Here is a 27,175-nt window from a genome sequence, read left to right as displayed (position 1 = left end):
CTATTATCTACCTACCTACCTATTATCTATCTATCTATCTATCTATCTATCTATCTATCTATCTAATTTGACGTGCTGTAGAAGAAACTTACGGCCCTGTGCATGCCAGGCAAGCCCTCTATCTGAGCTATACCCTCAAGCCTGCATAGGTTTAAAATCATAAATTCAGATTTGGTACACTGAGTAGACTTCCATTTTGTTTTTGCTTATGGTTTACTACAGATATTTTAAAATGTGAGAGTTGTCTGATAGGGCAAATTCTCTAACTTCTAATTAATTACTACCCCAACACATCTTTTCAAATAACTATTGTGATTGGACCCTAGTTATCAAACACACATAACTCAGAAGAAAATTAAATTCCTAAATATATCACTTGTTACTAAGTCTTCAGTAGCTACAACTAATCTTTGTCCAAATGAGGCCTCCATTTCAGATGGGAGTTTGTTTTGTGGCCCACATGAAACAGCAAGCTATTAAGATTAACACCCGTGCATATTTGCCTTCTCTGCTTTTCTAACAGCAACAAGCTTTTCATGCACTGGGTCCCCACAAGTTGACTCAGTCAACTTAGTGAGGCCAAGCAGGATGACATCATAATCATTTTATTCCCAATTACTTTCAACACTCTGAATATAAGAAAATGTATTCCAAAATAAACATTCTGTGGTTCAATTAAGCTGCTTTTAATGTTACTTTAGGTTATAAAATGCTCACAGTATAAAAGTGAATGCCTGAGCTTAAAAGCATATGTAAAACTTAAAGTAGGTCTATATATTTCCAAAATGAGCCTAATTTTCAGAAACTGAATCTGATACTTTTTTGTATCTATATAGTCGAATGAACTTACTGGATAATTACATTACAAATAGCCAGCATAGTTAATTTTGCAAAGGTGAAAGAACTCAATGTCTATCAATCTTGGAAAAGCATCTACAATATTCCCTCTGTCATAATCACAGAAGCAATAATTTAAGGAAATCTCATGGGTGACACTGCCACCTAGTGGTCACCTTCTCCACAGGCGGTCACCCTGTACTCTACTCAAGGACGCTGAAAAGACTTATCATCCCGTGTATGTACTTATGCACCCATCTTTGTGTCTCACTGAATCATAAAGTCCCTAAAGAAGGGACCATTGCAGGAATTTTATTTCCTGCAGTAAGTACTTGTTAATGCTGAGGTGAAAACATGTTCTAGACTCACCCATATAAGAAAATGAGGAAGAACATTTCACTCATTCCCTCTACCAGTTCCTGCCCCAAATTCTTCCACTTCTACTCAGTCCTATGTAAAGCTGCCAATTGTAAAAACCATGGTGAGACTATGTCAAGATTCTGTTCCTGGGACCACACAGCTGAGGTAAGGAGATTATGTGGTAATCCATTAATTAACTGATGAAGTAAATTATGCACTATTGTTAGTCTTACTTCTAAAGATTAAAAGCAAAAAGACAGTTAACATTTCCAATGGCCAAATAAAAGGAATTGAGTTCGCAGAATTTCAGAAATACAAATGTCATTATAATTATCATTCTGATAGTTAATGCTTTATTAAATGCTTATAATGTGCTAGGCACTGGTCTTATGGCTTTAGGTGCATTATTTTATGTAGTCCTCAAAACAACTGTACAAAGTAGCTGTGAATCCAATTTTTACGGTAAGAAAGTCAGGGAAGAGGAATGGAGAACTATACCTTACTTTAAGTTGTTTCAGCTAGTAAGTGAAAAAGCTGGAATTTGAACCCAGGTAATTTATCTATTCTTGGCAGAGAGCAAAAACTACAAAAAGCAGTAATTGAGATTTTTAGAAATACTGTATGCAAATACCCCAATAAAGTATTTTTTGAAAAATAATGATCAGATTTACCTGTCTTCTAAATAAAAAAATGGATTGCCTTTGCTGAATTCCTATAATTCTTTTGAGGATATATATTAGCTTTCCTTTTGCTGGACACAATACCTTTTTTATCCACAGCTTGAAGAAGGAGAGATTTGGCTTAGGTGGTCTAGTCCCCGGTAAGAGGCTCCAAGGCAGGAATACCATGGTGCACGAGTCTAGCAGAGCGAAGATGTTTAGTTCATGGAGGTTAAGAAACAGAGTAGAGGAGCAGCATCAGAGAAGGGAAGGGACCAGATACAGACCCATGACTCAGGTCATGTTTTCATGAGTCACCCAAAGATGCCCAGAAGTCTGCCTCATCAACCTGGGCAGTTCCCAAACCAATCCAGTCGACCCAATCAAGCATAACCACCATATTTCACCCTATAAACTTGACACCAGACTCTTTAGTCCAGTCTCCAAATAAACACAATAACAAGTTGGTAATGCTGCCCAACATGTGACAACTATCTTGCATATAATCGAGAACATAATAATCCCTCCCTCAAATCTCAAGAGTTCCAGCATTTTTCAAAAGTCCAAGTCAGAGCTTCTTCTGAAACTCCAGGCAAACTCTTAGGTGTGAAGCTCCACAAAACTAAAATCAAGTTATGTAATTCTGAGGTATAACAGCACAGGGTAAATGTTCTCATTCCAAAAGGGAGGAATAAGGGAATAGACAAGAATAGGACCAAAGTAAGACTAAAACCTGTAGGGAGCAGCTAAAGCTGGATATTGTGGGGGCGAGACAAGGCCAATTAGAGAACAGAGTACCTGAGGCAAGCCAAGTGATCAAGCTGCTGTAGTCTAGAGAACACCAAGCCCCAGGCCAATCCAAACAATCAGTTGCTAGGCAAAGCTGTGTCATGTGACACCAACTTTGTCAAATGTATAAATGCCCCTATAGTGGTTGAGCAGTTTCTTTCTCCCAACTAGAGGGCTCCACCAGACCTAAGCTTTTGTCTCTTAGCTTATTTTTTCCATCCTGTCACCTCCCAACCCCTCAGAACTTCAAGAGCTGCGCAGGATGCAACAAAAAACTTGAAGACCATTAAGTTTTTTAGCTCTGCATCCAGCATGCAAGATGCATGATGGTGACACACCATAAGAGGTCCAGAGAACTTGAGTGGCCCTATCCCTTTGGCCTTGCTGTTTGTAGCCTACAAAGCCCCTCTTGAGCTGGTTCAACTCATGATTTACAGCTTTCCTTAGTAGATGTTCCATGTTTCTGGCATCTTGAAGTTCCCAGGGTCTACACGCCACCTTTGCTTTCATTCCCATAGTGTGACACATGACCCCTCAGTGACTCCTTCCCTGGCCTCCAGGGCCTTCCTTTGAAACATGGGTGGAAACCTGAGCCCACAACCATTACATTCTGCATCCAGGTAAAATCACCATTATGTGGATGATGCCAAGGCATGGTGTCAGCAGCAGGAACCAGCGTCCTTTGGATTATGAGTGCAGTGGTTGCCAAGTGCCTAGATAGCTAAGCATAGTGAAATAAATCTTGGGGAACCAATTCCCTAGGAGGACCTTCTTGAGCAGGGGTCCCAGGGACTCTCTTCTCAAAGGAAAGGTTTTTTGCATGTACACTCTTGAGTCTTTGTTAGATGTGGTCTTGCTGATTTCTGAGATGTCCCTCAATACCATCTTTTTTTCTTGGTCCTGTAAAAGGTAATTGGTTTATTTTTAATGGCATTAATATCCTCAGCAACAGCTCCTCCTTTGGCTTCAACTTTATATGCTTGCTTTGAGACCAAAATTTATGTTCTTCAAATTTTTCTGCTCTTTTCTGATCAATTTACACCATAAACCTGGCTACAGGCAGTCAGCAGTTCCCATGCCACTACCTGAATGTTGGACTACATTAAAATTTCCTCTGCCGTATCAGTCTACTACCCTTAATCTCAGTCTCCCACAAGGTTTTAGGACACAGGCAAAACGTAGACAAATTTTTTACCAGAGTGTAACACACATGGGCTCTAGGCCAACTGTCAATGAAATTCTTATTCCCAAATGAAACTTCCTGAGCCTGGTATTTTACTGTCTGCATATCTATATGCATCTGGTCTTCTAACCTCTGATGAGAATCACCCATCTGGCTCTGCACACAGCATTCTATTGCTTCTCTAGCCCTGTCTCCACACCTTTCCAAACCTGTCCTGCAAACAAGTTCCAAAGGCTTCTAAATCACATGGTCAGGCACAGTCTCAGCAAATACCACACTGCTTGTACCAATTTTCTGTTTGGCCTTCTTGTTGCTGGACACCATGCTGATACCCACAACTTAAAGAAGAGGTTCGATTTGGCTCATGGTTTCGGAGGATTTGGTCCATGATCGGCAGGCTCCAAAGCACAAACTTCGTGGCAGAAGGGTACAGTGCAGCAAAGCTGCTCAGTTCATGGCAGCAGGGAAGCAAAGCAGGGCAGCAACATCAGAGAGGAAGGGGTGAGGGACAAGATACGGACATCAAAGTCATGCCTCCACCACCCACCCAGACATACCCAGAAGTCCACCTCGCCAATCCCCTGGGCAGTTCTCAAGACAAGCTGACCCAGTCAAGTTTAACCACATTATACATTGAGAAAAGTCAAATTTACAGAGAAGGATGGGTTTATTTACAAACTTATGTACTGGTGCTGGTCAAAAAAAGACCAAAGGTGCTGAAAATAATTACAGTAACTTGAAAAAATATAAGACAGAAATATCCAATATCTTAAACTATATATTATTCTCCCCAAAAGCTGGCTGCTTCCAAACTTGATTTAATATTTTGCATGTTTTCTCTCCGCTGCTTAGTAAATATGTTTGCTTCTCCTTTCTGTAGTCGACGTCTGACAGCTGACTTTTGCTGTTTTGTCAACTGTCGTTTCACCTTCTGTTTTACCAATTCCTAGAGAGATTTTATAAATTAGTACCACTGATAATCAAGGAGTTGAAATGCATTAAAACAAAGATCTAATTGCTAGTATCTTTCAAATTTATGTTATGAAGTACGAATTTTAAAAGTCTCACTGACAATACTAAACTAGCAATAAAGAAAACAAGAGAAATTGATAAAATTTGAAACTAAATTCCTAAGAGAAATAGATTACACAGCAAAAAAGTATTGTGTATAGTAACAACAGCGCCCCCTACTGTTCAAAATGAAAACGGAAGTAAAAAAGCAAGTTGAAAATTGTTCCTTTCTTCCCTTCTCCCCCTCCCAAGATAGGGTCTTAGATTGCCCAGGGTGACCTTGCAATTGTGACCTTTCTGTCTCAGCTATCAAGGAGATGGGATTATGGGTGTGTGCCAATATGCCCAGCTAGACATGACTTTGTAATAGAAAATCATATTTTATTTTTTTATTTTTTTATTTTTTGGTTTTTCTCCGGTACCAGGAACCGAACTCACGACCTTGCGCATGCCAGGCAGGCGCTTTTGCCGCTGAGCTAAATCCCCAGCCCCCAGAAAATCATATTTTAAAGCATTTACTACTGGCAATAATATCCAAGAATGCCTTCACAATTTAGCTGTAGAAATGACCTGACAGTGTCTGATGTTCCATGTGATACTGCTTCCCCAACTCAGGATGGCCTGGAACATAGAACCACCTGACATTCTACAAATTTATGGACTGAAAACAGACCTGACTAATAAGTTTTAGGACTCTACCCTACCCCAGGAAATTGTTTAGGAACTCTGTGTGCCTTTCAGGCTGTCCTCTAACTCGCTATGTAGCCCTAGCTGGCCTCAAACTTAAGGTGATCCTCCTGCCTCAGCCTCCTACACCAATGAGAGACTAGCACCTGAAACAGAGGCCTACAGAGTACGTTTAAAGCAGGCGGGGAGGGTGTGTGTGTGTCTGGGTGTCTGGCAGCAATGTTTTCTTTTAATTTCCACTTGTATACACTGAGACTAAAATAACTTTATCATGCAAAACAAGGAAACAATGGATTAATATACATACACTGCCACCCAAATTAGAACAATTTATAAAACCTGTAAGGTTACTTTATATAAAAACAATGAGAAAAACTGCATTTAGTATACGAGTCCTAAAAGTTGGTACAATGTGAAATGAAATCAAATACTTGTGTGTTATTTTAGGGAGCACATAAAAATTAATAAAAACCATGCAGCTCGTTGGTTGTTAAAACAATAAAGTTCTACAAGGTGGGAGCCACATTCACATTTACTAAAAAGCAGTCTATCTTTCTGTTGAATTATAATTTAATTATCTTACATATTATTAAAGGACAGAGTTTTCAAATGGCCAACAAATATGAATGATAAAAATATTTTAAGGAAAAAAATGCATTTTGCAATTATAATTTCAAAGAGCATAAAGGAAATTCTTTGCCTTTGTACAAATTCCGAAACAACAATCAAGTCAATGGAGGTAACAAAGTTGTCTAATTTTTTTGTTTTTGAGACTGGGTCTTGCTGTTAGGCAGTTCAGGCTGTCCTTCAACTCGCTAGGTAGCCCAGGGTGGCCTTGAACCTAAGGTGATTCTTCTGCCTCAGCCTCCTGAGTGAGTGCTGGGATTATAGGTGTGTACCTCCTAACTTTTTAACAAAGTAATATATGACCTCCAAGGAACAGTGCGATAAAAATTTGAAAAGGATGTAGACTTGAGATGATAATTTTGTTTCAAATGATCAGAGAGAATAGGCTAAGTGGATCTTTTTCTTCATTTCTCAGAAGTCTGTATTTTATAATGTAATTCAAAAAGCCCAAGATGGAAGAGCTGAAGACTCAACCCATGTTAACATTTTAAATTCTTTTGCTAGCACCAAGAGATGTGTCAGAATGATTAAAGCAGTAAGACTCCGTGGTTAAAACACGCAAACACAATTCTAACCCGCATCTGACAAAGTCTGTGCCATCATCTTCATAGAGAACAGCACGCAAATTAAAATTTAAGGGTGCAGCATAAATTGGTAATCTAGTTTTCTTTATATGCAATTACCAATTTTGTTCCACTAATTAGCTATATCAAATTACGTTCTCATCTTGAGAAATCAAAGACAGGAAGGCCAACAAATCCTAGCAGATATCAAAATAAAGCTAAGGGGACAGGTGATCCTGAATGGTGAGAAGTCTATAATAAAGACAGGCGGATAATACTTAAAAGGAGATCTTTTGAAATGATATATACTTCATAGATTTCAAATTTTTGTTCAGAAAAATAAGGGAAATTACCAGACCCGCAGAAAGAGTATATAAAAGCAGTTAATATTTCTAGAATTTCACCTTCTTACTGGTCTGACAAGTTCTAAATATCTCTGAGATTAGGCAGAGCCCTGGAACTATGATATATTATAAATCACAGGACTCTTAAAAGCCTTATTTTTGATTGCTCTGATTTAATTTGGTAAACATCCCATACTACCAACCGCACAGCATACATTTTAATTTACTGACTGAATATTTGTAAACTTGGAATACAAAGGTGGGAACAAGAAGTTATTTACATTTGAATTCGTTTTCCATCTAATCGTTTCATCTCCTTTCTTAACTGATTTCCTTCTTTTGCTCGTGAGTTATCACTGAACTGTAGCTCCAGTGGTACTCATCTCAAATAGCAAGAAAAAATCCAACACCCCAATCATGTAATTTTAATTTATGAAGAAAGTGTTACTTGTTTGCTTTACTTTCTTAGTGTTGGATAGGGAATTCATGTTGTTCTTAAATGGTAAGGTACAGTGACATGTACCTTTACAATACTGATGTCTGGAAGCGGGAGACGGAGCACCTCCACAGGTCAGTGAGACTAGCTTTTCTTTGAGGGAGTGATTATCTCTAAACTGATTCTTCCTTCTGGGCAGTTCTGAAAGAAGGCTGGCACATAAAAATGCTTCTCAGGAAGAGCCAGAATACTTTTGCTTATAGTCTTGTTCAGAAAAATGTTCCTTTCTTTTCTTTTTAAATTTTATTTTAAAGAGAAAAAAAACCCCAAATTTCAAAACAACAGTAGAGTATCAGTGGTTAATACATAGTGTATTGTTATCTTTAAATTAGTTATGCAGAGTACAAGATATATGCATTTAATTGTCCAAACAATATTAGCACAAACCTTTCTTTTCAAGGAACTAAGTGAAATTACTAGTATAATGACCTTAATTATCTTGTGTGTAATACGTGTGTGTGCATATATATATATTCTTGTTTTTTTGTTTTTGTTTTTTTTTTTGCTTTTCCCTTTTCTTTTGTGACTTCTTTGCACATTGTTGATAAATGTCCGAAGATTCCAACAAACACTTTAGGTGTCAAAAATGGCAAACGTATCTTTTTCTCTCTCAAACTTTATGAAAAAATAGCTTGTGAAGGTGCACTGCTGTCATTAGGTATATAACTTAGAAAGTCACATAACTTGTTTGGGTTTCATTTTCCTCACCGTTAAGTGAAAGGACTAAACCATATAAGACTACCAAGTCCCCTTGGATCTAAAATATTTAAGATTTTTATCCTTCAAGTTCAAGCTAATTTATATACGACCCTTTTCTTAAAGCTTTGATCATTATAGTTAAAAGCAAATTCTCTCTCATACATTACTAAATTTCTACTTTCATAATTTTTAACATTAATACGTAAGGTCCAAACATCCAAAAGTATCTTGTCATCTTCACAGGGCTGTGCTCATCAATCTGTCCACAGTAGTGCCTTAATCAACATTTGGTAACTGTACAAGTACTTACTGGAGGAATTGTTGAACAGCTTACAACACTGCCTGCAGAAGTAACACTCAGAGTTCTTGTTCTAGATGGATTAATATTTCCCACATTTTCATCTCTAGAATAAAATTTAAAAAGTCCATAATTCATCTAGTTAATTCTTATAGTGTAATCATGCTTGACTGCATTAATTTATCTTACCTGACCTTACTTCAATATACTATGGAAAGACTATATTTAAAATTTCTGAGGGTAAAATTACCTACAATTCAGCTCAATTTCATTTTCAACATTCTGATAGTCACTATCAAAATTTCAAAATGACAGAATAGCTCAGTCACTGAAATCTATCATTTCCTCACAATTCATGTCTTTTTTCCACTAGACCTCTCCTTTTACTTAACTACGCAAATCTGCCCCTTACCACCTAAATGTCTGCAACACTTTCTTGCCTCCTTCCCAAATATTAGGTATAATGGGGACAGAGGCAGAATGCTATGACTGTATGGTAGAAAAAACTAAAAGCACGGAAACTACTTTTTCACACTGATCAGTTTTCAAAATGTGTAAAAACTCAGAAAATATTAATATTTCTCAGGAACATTTATTTTGCTTCTACTATGCATAATGTAAGTTTTGTATAGCACATGTCCAGAGACTGAAAATGTAGGACTTCCATTCCCTGCTTACAACTTAAAAGATCATTTAACCTTAATTTTTCTTTTACTACCATGTTTAAGTTTAAATTTAAATTTATGTGTCAACTTTACTGGGCCACGGGGTACCACATATTTATTTAAACATTGTTCTGGGTATACCTGAAGGCATTTCTGAATTGGCAGACTGAGTAAATCAGACCGTTTTCCCCCATATGGACAGGCCCAATCTAATTCACTGAAAGCTCAAAACCAACAAAAATGGCACAGTAAGAGAATTTGACTATTTCTGGCTGTCTTTCAGGTGGGACATGTGTCTTCTGCCTCTAGACTCTGGAACTCATACTGTTGGCTCTCCTGGTTTTTGGGCCTTGGGATCTAGACTGATACTACACCACTCGCTCTACTGGATGCTATAGATCCTAAGACTTACATATAACTACAAAAGCTAATTCCTCAATGCTGTCCTTGACTTATGATGGTGTGACTTAAAACTTTCAGCTTTACAATGATGCAAAAGTAATACTTTTGCTAAAACCCATCAAATTTTGTTTCATTCTCAGGCTGGTGATATGTGATATGGGCCACTGAACAATATGCCATAGCTCTTAATCAATGTAACCACAAGGGTAAACAATAGACTGCTAAGTTATGAAGAGGTGAGGTACATTTTTGACTTAGAGTATTTTCATCCTATGATGGACTTATTGGGATGTAACCTCACGGCAAGTTGAAGGGCATCATAATAACTCTATTGGTTTTTGTTTCTCTGGAGCATCCAGACCAACACAATCATTTCCTAAAAATTCTGAACCACTACGACTCCTAACAATGGCAGTAGCCCTGAGACTGAAGATACAGAGCTACATGGAAAAGGAACAACATCCTCATAAAACTTTACAGACAAAAATAGCTTTAAAACACAAGGCCAGATATGCACTGAAGAATGCTTAATACATACTTTGCTGGTCCAATTTTGTCATATTATTATATTGAGATAAATAAAATCAATTTTTCCATTAAATTAAGTTTGATTCTGGATTTGCTATCCCAAATCTTAAGCTTTTTCTGACTAATCTGAGACTCAGTAATATTTGTAAAGCAAAATAAATTTTACAAGAAAATATAATACCATCATATGATTTTAACAGTATAGGAAAAAAGGATAGACAATTAAAATACCAGGGAAAATTTGCTGCAGATATTTTACATGGAAAGAACATTAACTGCATGCTTTATGTATTCACATTCCTTTATATAACTCAAACATAAACTAGATGTGTAAATATAAAAACGAACTCATTTAAAAGCTGGTAACTTTATCAAGACCTACATTTAATCCTTTGAAAGTCATTTTGCATTTTAAGGCAGAATTGAAAGTTAGTTAACAGGCTACCTTGATTCAGCTCAACTGAGAAGGAAGACATATTATGAGTTTTAGTAAGAGAAAGGTTATTTGGTTTTCATTTTGCACGTAACAGTGGCAGAACACAACTCTGTTAAACTATTTCATTTCTTCTAAAGCAGTCATTCATTAGAACCAAACATCTTGGTCTGAAGATTAGAATCAAGAAACAATCAATAAAAATCTGTACCTAAGGGGCTGGGGATTTACCTCAGTGGCAAAAGCGCCTGCCTGGCATGTGCAAGGTCGTGAGTTCGGTTCCCGGTACCGGAGAAAAAACAAAAAAACAAAACAACAACAACAACAAAAAATCTGTACCTGAAAGGCCTGAGTTCTTCGTTTAATGATGACAGGTTCACGAGATGAGGACAGTCATCTTCATCTTCCTCGGAGCCAGCAGGGACTCCCCCTTGACCTGTCTGACCTTCTTGCATGGTGGCATGTTCAGTTCTGTTCTTCTCAGAAAACTCAGTTGTACAGATGTTTTCAACCATCTGCCCTTTTATTTCTTCTAAAGGTCGACTGAATTCAGTCATTTCAAAATTGTGTGCGTGGGCCCTCTCTTTGGATGAACCGTCTTCTTCTATTTGCTCCAGGTCACCAGATGAGCTGCAGCAGCAACCTCCTGATCCATCCACAGCATTCTGTTCGCTTTCAATTTCTGACCTACAAACCTTTGCTTTTTCTGACACCTCATCATCAGAAAAGGAGAAATCAGAGCCCTCCTCTCTTTCAGTATTTTTATCATCAGGACCTGCTGGATGTAGAAGTTCATCATCTGCCTGCATTTCCTTTGTATAACCACTGGCAGAAACCTCAACATCAAGAGAATCCTCCCTCCTAGGGTGAGAAAAAGTGTTTAGTATTAAAAGAGAAAAAATATCTATTTGAGATGAAAAAATATCTACTGTTCTGATAAATTACAGTTCTTGAGGTAAGTTGAAATATTTTTCTTTGCTTAAAATATTATATTTAAATATATGACTACAAAAGATACATGGTAGCTGTCATTTTAAGAATAAAACAGACTGAAAAGCAATGTTTATTAATCAAAAGTTATAGAAACTTTATTTACTATTAATTTACTAAGGGAAGTTTCAAAGGGAAGTAAACTTTTTAAAAATTACAATTCATCCCAAATCAGGAAATATCTAAAGCCATAAAACAAATGAGAAAATTTACCTTAGAGAATGTAAAATTATGTTCCAAAAATTAATTAAAGATAGTTTCTGTTCTGAATAAAGAAAAACTATGAATTTAAAAAGGTAATTTGGTTTGATGCCTTATGAATGAGTTTTTCCCATAACATCCAAAACAGAATAAAAGTTCTTGAACATAAAAGAAAACATGTATTTTCTAAAACAAAATTGTGCCTTCATGAACTAAAGATAAGTATTTTCACATTTTTAAGTTTCACTGATGTACTGCAGGCCAATGTTAATAGCAATTATAATGTAGCAAAGATCACTACTGAACATTTTTTCAGAGAGCAATGTTAAGCTTTGGAACTCAATAAATATTGAGTCCTATCATTTTAAGCAATACTGAGTACAAACCTGATATCGCTAAAAGCTGGATAAAGCTCACTTTCATAGCCAAAACGTCTCATGAAGAAATCTCTGATGCACTTAACATCTCTGTCAAAATACCTCAAAAACAAAAAAAAGGAAAAATACGGTTTGATATTGTCTTTTGTCAATCATTTTCCCCCCTAATTAGCCAATGACAATATTCTTATTTGTTACAATACTTGTTGCTTATGAAATGGAGGAAAAAAATGTTACACAAAAGAAAAGTATAAATGAGTTGCCAGTGTACTGGAAAAAACTAAAATAGGAGGAAACCTCAAGGACTATGTCAGTGGAGTTCCCATGGTTAGAGAAGCCAAGATTTTCTCACAGTGCCACTCAGTGTACGGTAAAATGTGCAGCGGGTGGGGAGGAGAGTGAGAACCCAGAACAGGCGACTGTGGTCTACAGTGTGGAAGGTTTCCACTCACCCTCCTCACTCACCAGTCTGTCAGGGGAAGCTTCCCACCAGCAAGCCCTACTGGAGCCCTCTGCCAAGTGGGAAAGCTGATGATAAAAGATTAATGTCTCACGAGGAAAAGTTTACAGACTACGTACCTTTATGATCCATAATACCCAAAGAATAAGTAACGCTGTGGCCTATACATAATGATCTGAGGACAGGTTAAACTGGCCCGAGAGTTTAGAAGGAACTTTGAATATCAGGTTACTTTTCTGGCCACTACAAAGCAGCAAGAATAGATTCAGGTTTTTCCTTCCAGATTTAGGTCTTTAGAAGCTTTCCGCATAACAGACAGTTGAGGACAAGATGAGATGGAATTGACCACCTTCTTGAATTTTTAACTACTCGAAATTTTAACTACATTATTTTTGAGAAAGATGAAGTTTGAAGAATGGGAAGACAATGCTACTCTTTTTTGCTCTCAGGGCCCTAGGAAAAATTTTAATAAATTTAAAAATTATCACTTTATTTATATAAGTTCACATTTCCCTGAATAGACGGTATTTTTTTTCAAAAGCACAGAAGGGGCTTGTATCTTATTCTAGCTCTTAGTACAACTCCCCTGCCCCACTACCGGTTCATGTAAATCCAGTCAATGCCTCTCCAAAGAACAGTGCAGAATATCACAGTCTGTCTCTCGTCAAGCCCTGCTCTACCTGGTGGCCCCCAAATGTTCCTTTAGTGTGTAACTGTACTACTCCACATTAATAAAAATGGTGATCGGCCAACACCCGGAGGACTGACACACGAGTGCCTGCCATTAATCTTTTAGTAGTTTCTGTTGGAAATAACTTTAAATTTCTTTCTCTAACGTAAGTACAGACAGTTTCTAATGGAAACCAGGAGGACAAACTTCACTAAACATAAACTCTGAGCTCAAGCTCTGCAAGAATGAACAAACTATTATATAAGTGATGCCAGTTGTTACTTTGTGACAAGTTTCTCATAAAACCTGGAACAGGGAGAGAGAGAAAAAAACACTTAACCTTATATCTGGTTACACTCACTGTGTCATGGAATACAAGTAAATAAAGGAAAATACCATATTCTACAACTTGGCTGGTTTAAGTAATGTGAAGAACATGATTATCACAATATATAGTCATTCTGCCCTGTATCAGGGAAGAAATTTTATGTGAATTCTTTTCTAGCAATAAAAGCTAAAAAGAACCTGAGAAATAATTATCATTGGTCTGGAAACTATGTCCAAACAAAACCATCATTTTTACTAAGGCCATCCACGATTAGTTATGCTTGGTGAGGGTCTCTTGATGGTAACCATTTAGCAGAGAGAAAAGAGGAAAGACCAGAAGTATGTGGTGGTTCTAGGCTCAACTCCATAATCTGAGAAGGCTTTTATCGATTTTAAAAATTGAGCTTCCACCCAAAATCTGTTTGTCCCTGGATAAAGTGGACCATGTTTAAGAAAGTCTGACTTGAATGTCTGTCCAGTTAAAGAGTAATTCAAATTCTTTTGATGCTATTATGGAGTAAGAAAGATTCTGACAGTGGACATTCTAGTATAATGGTAGCACATCCTTTTACAAAAAACATTTTTTTGGTACAATCAAAACCTGCAACTTCAAAACAATTACTAAAACTTTTATAAAATTAGAAATTATGAATAAAAAGACTTCATCACATACGAACACTCCCACATGTAAAAATCAGTTACAGCACATACCATTCTGCATTGGGATGAGAGGTTGACACCATCTGTGGAAAATCTATCATGGTGATGTGGTCATCTTTATCCAACAGAAGATTGAATTCATTGAAATCTCCGTGAATCAAGCCATGATTTGCAAGTCTGACAATGAGCTCCATCGCTTCGTCATACACTGATGCAGGGTCTTCAACATGGTGCACCTGACATCTGAAAGAATTTTAAGAATGAAAATAGGTTATTTGTACACATTATGATTCTAACAAAAAATATGTGTGTGTACACATATATTATTCTACTCTGCCTAGCAATTTTGTCCTTATTCCCCTGACCATGCATGACATGTTCCAGTAATTGAAGGGTCATACTGTTTCAATTCTGTATCTTGTTTCCACTGCAGCCTCCTTTCTTTAATCTTTCTCAGAGCCAAACTCTTGCTGATTTCTTTTCCTCTCACTCTTATGAACCAATTCAAATAAGCTTTCACCCACCTTACTCCAATGAAATGGTTCTTATAAAGACTGTGACTTCCAAGTTTCTAAATCCAAATCCTTAGTGATCATCATTTCTAGGCAGCTGACCTCTTCCCCCACTTTTAAATACTTCTTTCACTTAACTCCTGGGCTTCCTCGCTCACCATCATTCAGGCCAAAACCTGGGTGTCATCACTGACTCCCCGCTTCCTTCATATCCAACTCCAATCCCAAGTAACTCCTGTTGGGCAATCTATAAAATATAGACTCTGAGCACTTTTTACCACTTTCTTGACAATCACTGTGATCAGAGCTACTACCATCTCTTGTCTAGATTATTGCAATAGTCTAACTTATGTTTCTAACATTTTTGTCTGCTACAAATCCATTCTTAGTAAGAGTTGCCAGAGTGATCTTTTAAAGACATTAGTTATATCACATCTTTTCTCTGCTCAACACAGTCCTATGGCTTCCTATTTCGTTCTAAGTTTAAAATTCCTTGCAAAGGTCCACAAATCCTAAGTGAACTGGCAACCAGCTCCCCATGCCATGTGATGTCCCTACTTACCATGTCCCTCCCTCCTTAGTCACTCAGCTCCAGCTTTGTCTCGACCCAGGCATGGCTGCCAAATACGTTCTCCTCCAGGGCCTGTGATCTGCCATTTCCTATTTGTAACATCTTTTAGATAGCTGCATACCCTCCTCCGTTTGCAACTTCCACACGCATAAATTTTCACCTCATTAACAAAACTTTTCTTGACTACTATATGCAAAATAGCAATCTTCTACTCCCACCTTGGTGTTTCTATCCCCTTTACCCTGCTTCACTTTTACCCACAGCTGTTATTGATCCACTTGATATATTACTATTTTGTTTAGTTATTTAAGGCATGTCTCTCCCATCAAAATGTAACTCTGATGACAGCAAGGACATTGTTTGTTTACTGCTGAGCTTAAAAGCACCTGTCATGTAAGAGATTCAATAAATATTGAATTAATGAATCACAGAGTACAAACCAAACTAAATGAAACTGAGTTTTAAACTTGTCTTACAGTTTATTTCTTGAAGTCAATTCCTAACTTCTCAGAGGCGACATTCTATGAATTAAAGAAACACTTAATAAAGTCGAACCGGAAGTTCATATATTAGGACCTATGGTTTCAAGAATGAGTACTTACAGAGGATAGCCACTTATGAGCTCCATGACCACTGCATGGCGATTGTAATCAACTGGCTTTGGAACTGGAAATTTTCTGTCATGTAATGCCTAAAACATGGCAAAACAGGTATAAGGTAAAAAAGAGGTTATTACTTTTTAAAGAAGAAAAAACAAAGTAAATGTAATTTTCCACAACTAGAGGAAAAAAAACAACCCTTTACCAAAAAAAAAAAAAAAAAAAAAAAATCACAGCACATGGTTATTTATATACTGCTTATTAATCACTGCAAGAATAAGTTGTACATAAAAACAAATTTTAAACTTGTTTGTTTGAATTTATTTTTCCTCTAAAAATGAACATTAACTGATTATGCACTTTGCCAGGGTTACAAAACTGAGCCCCTACGAAGCTCAGAGTCTTTTAGGATATTTCACTTCTATTTTGTCTCTGTCATTTGTTGATGTGTGCTTGAAATATTCCAATGAAAACAAATTATGATTTAACACACATTGTCGTCTGCATAGTACAAAAAGATGCATTTCAAAGTCAGACATTTTAGTGTCCACAGAACTGTTTTCTTCAGAGCACAATTATACAACTATAAATCTATTACTTGACAAACATATATACTGTAGTAACCTGAGTCAAACATTTCAGATCATCTACACAGCTATCTTTTCCCCCATGCTTTCATTTGGAATGCTAGTAAGCCTTTGTCATTTACACTGAGTATTCCGCAAGAATTCTAGCAAGAGCTACCAACCTGTGTCACCTAAACACACATCACTTCGCCCAAACTGTCCCTTTCCAGTGCTCATTGTCCTTTTTTTATAGTCACATCATAGCCAAGCTTTATGCATCTACTAAACTCTTACTTCAAAAGACAACCTTCGGGCTGGGGATTTAGCTCAGCGGCAAAGTGCCTGCCTGGCAAGCGCAAGGTCGTGAGTTCGGTTCCCGGTACCGGAGAAAAACCAAAAAAAAAAAAAAAAAGAAAAAGACAACCTTCATCAACTATGCCACTCTACTAAACTCTAAATTCAAGATATTAATTCGTTTTTTAAAAAATTGTTTTTGGTTAGCAGTGCAGGAAAGTAGCTGGAGCTGGAAAGTACTTTAACCAAAATAAGACAGTTCAATTTCAAAATATACAAAGCCATGATAACAGAAATAGCATGGGACTGGTACAAAAATAAACACACAGACCAATGAAACACAATAGAGCACGTGGAAACAAACCCACTCAACTGCAGCCATCTGATTCTTAACCAAGCAGACAAAAATATACATTGGAGAAAAGACAGTCTATTTAACGAATGCGGTGGAGAATACTGGGTATCTCACTGGATAAGACTGAAATGAAATCCCTGTATTTCACCTTACACAAAAATCAATTCAAAATGGAATAAAAACAAAAAACCAAAAAAACCCAAAATGGAATAAACACCTAGGGACAAGACCCGAAACTTTGAAGTGGCTAGAAGAAGAGAAACACTTAGAAGTCACAGGCACAGGCAAAGACTTCCTGAAGAGATCTCCAACAGCCTAAGAAATAGGAGCAAAAAATCAATAAACAGGACTGTATCACATTAAAAAGCTTCTTCACAAGGGAAACAACCAAAGGAGTAAAGAGACAGCCTATAGAATGGGAGTAAGTCTTTGCTACATATTCTCCTACAGAGATTCACAAACAACTCAAAACTCTTAACACCAAAAAATCAACTTAGTCAATAAATGTCTGAACTTTTTTATAAAAGAGAGATGACAGGAAGGATACTATAAGAGGAATGGGACTGGGGAAGGGGAAGGGAAGAGGGGTATGCGAGGGGAACATAAAGTACGCTAGATGCACAAATTAGTATGTTCAAATAAAACTCAGGCTCTGCACCGCTCATGCGCTAACAGCATTTAAAAGCTGTTAAATGTGTGCGCTGCCAGCCCAGCTCTGCGAGAAGGGCCACTGGTTATTATTTTCCTATTCCTTCACCCCAGCTCAACCTAGTTAATTTTCAAAGGCTGTCCACCTTACTCCTACTTTCCCACTCCTGGCAGACAGGAAATGAACTACTGTCCATTCTCCAGAAATTTTTGTTGACTTTGTTTTCAGACAGTTGTTTTTAAATGCAGACCATTTGGCACATGTGTTAGCAGTTAAGCAGCACATCATAACCTTAAACACTGTCTGTTTGCCTAGAACTTACACTATAGCAGCCACAGTTTAAAATATACCTTACTCTTCAACTCTCAGAAAAGTACCGATGTATTTAGGGAGTGTATTTATTATGCGTAACCAGGTTCTACTTCTGTTTGTTCAATATAAACACCCTGGAAAAACACCTAACACAGTTTGGGAAACATTTCTAACCGTTCCTACCAGGCTGCTTACTTACAGATAAAATGTCTTAGGAGATAAATTTTTAGTCTAAAACAGAAACATAACATATCTAATATCTGTGTCACCTATTTATACTGCTTTCAAAATTCTCCAATTACTAAAAATTTATGCATATGAATTAATGTAACCCACTTGAAGAATAAATGGAACTCCCAAGAAGAGCAATTTTCAGTACTTATAATTTTTGAACTGAATTTGTGCCAGTAATTCAAATTAAAAAAAAAAAAAAACTGAAGAAAACTATCATACATCCTACAAGGCAGAATATAAACACAACTTTCTGTTTAATTTAGTTATTGAAGATACTTGAGTATTATTTAAAATATCTGAGAAAATCTATGTTGAACCTTATTATGAAGGAAGTTAAAAACTGAGTTTCTTTTTTTCCCCATTTTTGATACTTACACAAGTTTGCAAAAGGACATTTTTTCCATTATGTTAAAGAAAAATACTTGTCTACTTATTTGGGACATTAAGGTTTCCGACGGATGGTAATTATGTGGCATTTACAATTAACAGATATATGAGAATGATCAAATATGATGGATATTTAAAATTTTTAAAATGTATCGTAACAAAAGACACATGGCCATTACCCCCCACACACACACACACACACTCCCCCTTTCTTCAAACACACTTATCTCATTGTTCTTGCCATTCTCTACAGCAGCTCTGGAAGGACTCTTCTGTGAATGTCTTTAGATGCACTGTCATGCCTGCTTTGATATTCTGAATTGATTTAAAATATTCACCTTTCACGGTCATTTTGATTTGGGGAACAGCCAGAAGTAGCACAGTCCTAAGACTGATGAATAAGGCAGATGAGGACGTAATTTAATTTGCAAACCTGCCTCTCGGGTGGATGGCACCTGACAGCACCATGTTTGATCATATCTTATGAAGGCACTCATGAAAGAGGGCTTCCAGAACTGCTTCAGAAAGTGGTACAAATGATGGGATAAGTGTGTTTAAGGGAGTAATTTTAGGGCAATTAGCGGCAATGTGTCCTTTACTGTCATACATTTTTTAAATCTAAACATTTACCAGGTAGTCTGAGCCTAACTTACATACTTATATAGGAATACACTTCCTTTCATATGAATTTGCATTAATAACAGTTAAAAATACCTCACTACAAAGAAATCATTAGAAAAGTAACACAGAATTAAGAGTTAAAAGCAACTGTCTATAGGGACTGAGCCTGAGGCTAGGGAGATGCTCATCAGGAAGGTCTTTCTTTGTATTACTTGGTTGAAAAATGAGCTATCTGTTTTACTTGATTAAACAATATAAAATCATTTAAAAAATACCTTCATATAAGCAAATTCCTTCATGGCAGAGAGACGAGACAAATAAAGCCAAGAAACACTATGCCTATGCTTATGGTAATCACGCTTATTTTTCAGATTTCGGAAGGAAGTTCTTCCTAGTCTGTGAAGCTTTAATGCAAACTGCTGTCCTTCTTCATTTGCGACAATGTAAATATCTGAAATCAAGATTTTTAAAAGAACACTGTTATGCTTTTCTTATAGTAAGTTAAAACAATTAACTTCATCTGATTTTTTCTTGAATCTGTCATCTTTCTTATTATATACTTGGCAAAACAACTCATTTCCCATGTGTTCACTATTTTACTTTATAAGCCAACATATACATACTACAAAATAAATCAGAGACGTAGTGGTCAAAAGTTACTGCTTCTAAGATGTTCAATGGCCCCATCTACACGTTAAAGCAGTCATTCAATTTAGTAGAGAAACACCTAACTGTTCCTTAACATAAGCGAAGTGTTTCTGTACCTCCCTTTTCAAAGACATTAAGTTCAATTCTTCAACTGCTTTCATAAATGCTACTCAGTTGTTTGAATATAACCATATAAATAAGAATCTTTTAATAAGCAGTTTTTCATCTATCAAAAAGAGTTGTTGGGGGCTGAGGATTTAGCTAGCGGCACAGCGCCTCCCTGGCAAGCGCAAGGTGGTGAGTTCAATTACTGGTACTGGAAAAAAAACCAAAAAGAGCTGCTGCTTGAAATGGTGATATTCAGAATACATTCTAGTTACTCATGAAGAAATTCTAATTATTTCTAATAAGAAAGAGATTGTCACACATACTGATGAAGTTATAAATGAACACAAATTTTTGGAGGGAAATCTGATAAATCAAAAATTTAATGGCCTTTACATTTTAAGTACTTTCCCCCTTGTTCTATACTGAATGGCATGTGCCTCCAAAATTCCTATATTGAAGACCTACTTTCCAGTATAACGGAATATAGGCCCTTTAAAGAGGTAATCAAATTAAAAAGTCACTTTGAAGATAGTAATATGTAATATAATAACCATTGTTAATTTCCTATCATCTTGTTTTGAAATTCTGTATTGTTTCTATTGGTTTTTTTTCTCTTTAAAATTAAAAAAAGTCAAAGAGTAAGACCCTCATCTATAACTAGAGTCCTTATCAGAAAAGGAAGACTCATCAGGTGAGGACACAGCAAGTCAGGAGCTTGCAAACTAAGGTGAGGCCATAGGAGAAACCAAAACCTGATGTTACACTTCTACCCTCCAAAACTACATCCCTGTTTTTAAGCTACCTGATCTGTGGTATTTTGTTATAGTAGCCCTAGCAACCTAATAGCTGTCCTAATAATTCAATTTTGAGAATGTGTAACTATATCCACAAGGGTGCACACTGCATCACTACTTACAAAAATGATGGAAAGTAACTTAAGCAATCATCAACTAATAAAATCATTTATGGAACTTCCATATAATGTGATGTCCTGCAACTGTGAGGAAAACAGGAAATGCTGTGAAATGACACCAAGAACAAATCAAGTGGGCATAAGTCAAATGTAAACAGTGAATACTGGTGGCTTTCACTTGTGATTAAAATGGTATATAAATGTTTCTACAAACATCTTTAATACATATGAAGGTACTCATACAGAAAATTTCTATAGGGACATGAAAAAATAAAGGGTGCTAGCTTTGGGATGTAGTAAAAGGAGAATGAGACATGGGCTAGGAATAAGACTAGTTTTTAATCGCATTCTCTTTGGTACTACTCATCATCTTTGCCATGTAATTAAAAAATAAAACTTAAAAATTCCTTAAAAATTAAAAAATAAAACTTTTTAAAAAATGAATTTTGTCTATTGCCATACCACACTGAACATGCCCGATCTTGTCTAAAACTGAATTTTTATTTCATTATGACTTGGTTCTCATATATATTATTAGAGTATCTGTAACAGCCAAATCATGATTTTATAATCAAAAGAAATATTGACTGTATTGCACAGAAAAAACAAAATTAAAAAAAAGCTTATCCTACTTTTATTAACGTATTTAATATCTCTCTCTTTTTTTTTTTTTCTTTTTCTCCGGTACCGGAAACCGAACTCACGACCTTGCGCTTGCCAGGCAGGCGCTTTTGCCACTGAGCTAAACCCCCAGCCCTGTATTTAATCTCATACTTTTATTAATGTATTTACCACACACACAAACAGAATGCTCTATTTAGTAGTCTAGCATTACTTTTTAAACACACAGCATAATCTGAAGTCATGCAAGCCATATAAAGTAGCACAGAAATCTTTGGGGTAGATGTCTTAATAATTCTCTTACTTCCAAGTTTATTCTGTTTCCTCTGTTTATATAAATACATATATAAACTATACAGAATAAAAAGCAGTAGGGCAGAAGGTATGATACAAACAAAATCATTTCCTGTTCCTTTTTCCTGTCTTCTCAAAGAGAATAAATTATGCCCAAGTATTTGTTCAATGTTTTTTAGAATGCTTTTTTTCTCCTTATGTTTTATATATACTCATCTTTGACTTTTTGGTCATAACTCTGTGGTGTAAAATGTGTTTCTAGTTTTTAGATAGTAAGTGTCTTGTATTACTACCTTGTAGTACATATTTTAACTGTTATAAATGTACAATTTATCAGACATGAAATAGAACAAATAAAATTCTGCCCAAAAGCATAGTTGTTAGCAGAAAATCAATTCTTGCTATAATTAAATTTTCAATGTTGGACTAAGGAAATAAAATAACCTCCTAAGCTAATGTCATGGTCATAATCTATACTGCCTCCAAACAATGTTCCAATTTACTGCTTGGTTGGAAAATGTGGAAAAACTGCAAGAGCAATGCTTTCTCAAGGGGAAATATAAACTAAAGAAAATGCTTCCGGGGCTGGGGATTTAGCTCAGCGGCAAAAAGCGCCTGCCTGGCAAGTGCAAGGTCGTGAGTTCGGTTCCCGGTACCGGAGAAAAACCAGAAAATGCTTCCAACAGGACTATTAGGACTTACCTGATTCTTTGCCAACACCCATCTGGTTTCCAACAGACTCAACTACCTGTCTAGAAGAAAGTGTTTTCAAAGCTAAGTAGTCATAGCCTGCGTTTGTCAACCGATATCCCTGGACAGCTAGACAAAACCAAATGAGAAAGATCAACTATTAGTTACATTGCAGGAACAAGTCACAGTAATTCAAAATAAGATGGAAAGTCTTAAGCTGGAAAAACAAACTACCCGGACTTAAAAGTTTCCAATTTGTTCTTATAATCTGCATTCTCCAGGGTACAGTTACTTAAAGTATGACCCACCTGTAGCTATCAGTCTATAAATGTCTGTGACAAGATAAATACAGAAACTAAAAGGAAGCATTTAAGTTCAGAAATGTTTATACTGATTTGACCAAGAATTTATGCCAGTTTTTGTATATGTCTGTTATTCACTTCTTTCTGGTAAATACTTTTTCTTATAGTTTATGAAACTAAAAATCTTTGACAGGTTTAAAAACTCGCCCCTCACCATCCATACAGCTGGAGAAGTAATGCTCTAGTATACAGTCCTGCAGCAGACTGAATTTTCCAAAGATGGCAGCAACACTGCTTATTATTGAAGATAACACCAAAAGAAACCAGTGTAAAAAACAATAAAATACTGTATCAATAGAAATACCAAGTTTAACAAGCACAAAGCCAAGAAAACTAACAATGCTAGATACTGAATTTCTATTGCATTGTCCTATGAACACACCAGCAAGAATAAACTGTTGAGTGCAGATACCATATAATGCCCTGTGATTTATGGACAAACAGAATGAGGCAGAGTGTTGTGTCAGTTCTTAGCCTAGTGCTTCACTAGTCTGGCACTTTCTATTTCTTGTCTTTTGAATAATTGCTCTGGGGGAAACCAATTACCTGAAAATTCACAAATGATGCATTAAAATACTTACTTTTGGTATGCTCCCAAGCTAGGAGTCTATGTTTCACTAATTCTCTTAAAATTTTATTACAGCCACCATGTTTCAGGCTTGCAATAGAAGCAATCAAACTGCAGGGAACTATTTCATGGTTCTTCATGCCCATTTCAACCTGAAAATGAAGGACTGTTATGAAATCATAACCAACACAATAATTTTATCAAATCTTTCTAAGAAATTAACTTCTCTTTGAAACTTTCTTGCCCATGTAGTTCTTCAACTGTGGGCATGGGTAGCTTAACAGCAGGGATAAATTCTGAGAAATGCTTTGTTACTCAATTCTGCCTTTATATAAACATGACAAAAAGTACTAAGAACGCTGCAGGGTCAGTGGACGACACAATCTTACAGGATTTACAGATACATGTAATGTCAATGACAGAAATGTTATGTAGGTAATTCTAGGACATAATTAGTTCCTTCTTTAACATTTTTAATTACAATTTGATATATTCGCTGATCAGTGAAGATATTCCTTGTCTCTCTGTGCTTCACTTCAAGGGTAGGAATTGTGAGCACTTGACAAAGTTAATGGTCATGGCAAGTACTACAGTATTTGTGCAAAGGCCCTGTAGAAGGTAAAAACTGAAAAAAAAAAAAAAAAAACAAAACCATAAACACATTCTTTTTTTGGAGAATTAAAAGAAGTAGTTCAAGGTCCAAGAGATCACTTAGCTGAGAGATCACTTTTAAGGAAGAACCAATGTGTTAGACTTAGTTTGAGAGGAAATAGATAAGGGGATATAAAAAAAAATATTTGGAAATGGTACATACACAAAAAAGTTCTGAGCACAAGGAATAGGTAGTATGTACACCAGTAACTCAGAGGGATGGCACATACAGTTCATGGAAATAAGGCTAGAAGATATTTGTAAGGCTCTAGAGGACACTCAGAACTCTGAAATGCAGAACTGCTTTTAGCACACTAATCTAAGAAGAATATGAAAATCAGCTTAGAAAAGGCAAAAGAGGAAAAATTAAAGATAGCATTTCAACTCAGAGGAAACAGTACCAGAACTGGGCAAGTGGTAGTAGTGGCAGTAGTAGAAAGAAGGAATTAAAGACCCTTAAGAAATAGTAAGAGAGGGCCTGGTGATTGGATATGGGAGGGTAGAAGCAGCAGAGAACAGTCACAGTTGGAAGTGAAGAGAGTTCTAAGATTGTACTTTTTGCTTGGAAAAAGAAGAGAGGGGTAGACAAAGCTGATGAATTTGCTGAGAATATAGTCAAATAAGGATGTTTAAAGGGAGATTAGAAAGGGTCTATACTTAGAAATAAAGGCATAATTAGAGGAAAACATTGCCAATTAAGTCTGAAGTTTTGGAAAATAAATTTAGTACTTTACTGTCCCATCAAAACTTTGCCCTTTAAGCTCAACTTCATACTTAGCTCCTGCCTTCCCTAGCTCCTAACACTCTTCTCCTTAACTGCCCTATTTCTGTCAGAGATATTGAGAAATTAATGGAAGTGCTGAGGAAGTAAAGAAAGTATCTTTCAGAGATGACAACAGGTATTAAAAGCCTAGAGAACTGAATAATCTACATGAGAAAGAAAACTCCTTCAATTTCATACTGACTTGCATCTGACAGTTTACTCCATAAGTGTTGTGTATTTAAAACTAATTTCAAAATTCTCCCACACAAAGCCTTAAAGTAATACAAGAATCATTAAGACTGATGTTACATATACTGTTCTTTTTTTTTTTTTTTTTTTTTTTTTTTTTTTTTTGGTTTTTCTCCGGTACCGGGAACGGAACTCATGACCTTGCGCTTGCCAGGCAGGCGCTTTGCCGCTGAGCTAAATCCCCAGCCCCTACATATACTGTTCTATAACTCCACATTATATTCTTTATCAAGGGCTCTCTTTACTAAAAGAGAATGGCTCTTAAATAAGTGTTCTGATTTATTCTGCAAATGGCTAGCTATAAGTATATAACGTTTTTTTTTTTTTTTTTTTTGCTATAAGACTAAGACTATAAAGTCAGATTTTGCTACTCCTTCATTAAAAACATTCAGTGCTTCCACGGCTATATTTACTAAGCCTGAATAGCAAAGTGCATGATTTAGCTCTCACATTTCCCAGTTCCATTTCCATTAGTGATTGTCTTACTATGCTCCAGCTATTCTGACTTTTCTTCAAAGACTTTCCTTCCTCAGGGCTTTTACAACTTACAGTTATCGCCCCTACTTCTATATCTTTCCAAAGACATCACTGGGCTGGCTTCTTATGCAGCTGCTTCCCGTTCATTCTTCCACTTAGCTAATATTATTTATTCACTGTCTGCCAAGGGCCAGTAACTTAAAAAAAAAAAAAAAGCAGGTAAACTTCGGTTACACAGTAAACAGACAAGATTCTCGCAACCCGCCTTCCTATTCCTTCATGCAATGCACCTATTTTCTACTTCATTATCCTTTGTCACCTTCATAGCACTTATTGTCCGATGATATCTTGTTTGTTCATTCGTTTACTTGACGATGAAGGAGTATCTTCTTCCTCATGTTTTGCACCCTGCCGGATTTCCCGAAATTGCTATAAAAATCCGACATATGTGTTTGCTGAATGAATGGAAGAAACACTACCTAACGGAGTTTCAGAGTGGGTAACTTAATGCTCTAAGTTTACACACAACTCTCCTCAGGAGGGGACTTAAACCTCTGCTGGGTGGGAAGCCCGGGGTCAGAGAAGTTTCCCAAGCCAGAGAAATGGAAATGTCCCCCAAGCTCAAGAAGGGCGGCCCAAAGGAAGGAAACAATTAAAAGAGGGTGTTTCTGCTGTACTTGTGGGAACGATAAGCTCTTAAACAAAAGCTTTTAAAAGATCAGACTCTACAGAGCTCTTTAAGGAAATCCCTCATTTTCACGGCAGTCTCTGCCATGTCCCAGGGAACAGAGCGCGCCCGCTCTGCCCTCAGCAAACAGGAAAAGGACGCAGCGTAGGAAGAGACAAGAGAGAAGGGGAAAGGCAGAGTCCTTACCGCGGTCAAAACCCTGAAGTCATCCCGGCTCAGGTAACGCAGCTTGGCCACATTTACCTTCCCCATGGCGGCTGCTGAGGGACCCGCGAGGAATTCGCCCGACAGCCGAGGCGCACAGGACTGCTGGGTATTCTCGCGTGCTTTACGGCCTCCAAGTCTCGCGCATGCGCCGTGTCGGTCCTTGCTGATCGATAAAAGCTCTAATTTTCACTAGCATAGGAAAGTACGACGTCTTCTTTGCCTTAAGACTCAGCATGAGTTAAACAAGAGGACGCTCTGTTTTTATTCTGTCTGATGCCTGAATCGGTAGACCGTAAATGTTCTCTGTAATAGAGTTTATTTTTCCTATCTGTCAAGACTTGCTGTCTGAAAGCCTCATCCCGCCTCGGAGAGAATTTGGTAATTTCCTGGGAGGAGCAACCACAGATGGGCGGAGGAAAGAACCCTGAGCTTGACCAGTGCGGTTCCTGGTGAAGAAACGGTAGTGACTCGAGCAGTCTCTCCACTCTTTGCTGCCCCCGCACCGGGCACGCAGACAAGGCTGAGAGCTGTGCGGCGCTTGCTCAGGCGCTGGTTTCCTGCGGTCCGCAG

At 36.9% G+C, this 27,175-nt stretch overlaps 2 protein-coding genes across 3 annotated transcripts in view; both read right to left on the bottom strand.

The window, feature by feature from the left end:
- Positions 1 to 4,381, bottom strand: part of Lix1 (limb and CNS expressed 1) — a 65,474-nt gene extending 61,093 nt beyond the window's left edge. The window contains exon 1 of the mRNA XM_013513047.1: positions 2,655 to 4,381. Coding sequence (XP_013368501.1) covers positions 2,655 to 2,748 — 94 coding nt within the window. The 5' untranslated portion in view covers positions 2,749 to 4,381. The remainder of the gene's footprint in view (positions 1 to 2,654) is intronic.
- Positions 4,382 to 4,476: 95 nt separating this feature from the next.
- Riok2 (RIO kinase 2) lies at positions 4,477 to 26,719 on the bottom strand. 2 transcript variants are annotated; one of them, XM_005382217.2, is made up of 10 exons: positions 26,585 to 26,719; positions 23,584 to 23,722; positions 22,653 to 22,769; positions 19,642 to 19,817; positions 15,952 to 16,040; positions 14,318 to 14,509; positions 12,159 to 12,251; positions 10,921 to 11,442; positions 8,566 to 8,659; positions 4,477 to 4,774 (listed from the first exon to the last, which is right to left on the bottom strand). In XM_005382217.2, the coding sequence occupies exons 1-10, from the start codon at positions 26,648 to 26,650 to the stop codon at positions 4,610 to 4,612; spliced, it is 1,653 nt and encodes a 550-aa protein (XP_005382274.1). In that variant the 5' UTR covers positions 26,651 to 26,719; the 3' UTR covers positions 4,477 to 4,609. The 2 variants fall into 2 exon arrangements, with proteins under 2 accessions (XP_005382274.1, XP_005382276.1); XM_005382219.2 differs by having other exon boundaries at positions 23,584 to 23,736; positions 26,585 to 26,674.
- Positions 26,720 to 27,175: the final 456 nt, after the last annotated feature.

The sequence above is a fragment of the Chinchilla lanigera genome, unplaced genomic scaffold (genome assembly GCF_000276665.1).
Source record: "Chinchilla lanigera isolate Chin_1 unplaced genomic scaffold, ChiLan1.0 scaffold00017, whole genome shotgun sequence".
NCBI classification, from domain to species: Eukaryota; Metazoa; Chordata; class Mammalia; order Rodentia; family Chinchillidae; genus Chinchilla; species Chinchilla lanigera.
The sequence above is the reverse complement of the archived record's forward strand: the minus strand, read 5'-3'. Positions and strand labels throughout refer to the sequence as shown.

Coding starts and splice junctions, on each gene's coding strand:
- Riok2 (XM_005382217.2), bottom strand. CDS start 26,650: ATGGGGAAGGTAAATGTGGCCAAGCTGCGTTACCTGAGCCGGGATGAC. Junction 12,252..14,317: donor TCTCATCCCAATGCAGAATG/GTATGTGCTGTA, acceptor TTTGTTTTTGAG/GTATTTTGACAGAGATGTTA. Junction 4,775..8,565: donor GCTGTTCAACAATTCCTCCA/GTAAGTACTTGT, acceptor AAATCTCTCTAG/GAATTGGTAAAACAGAAGGT.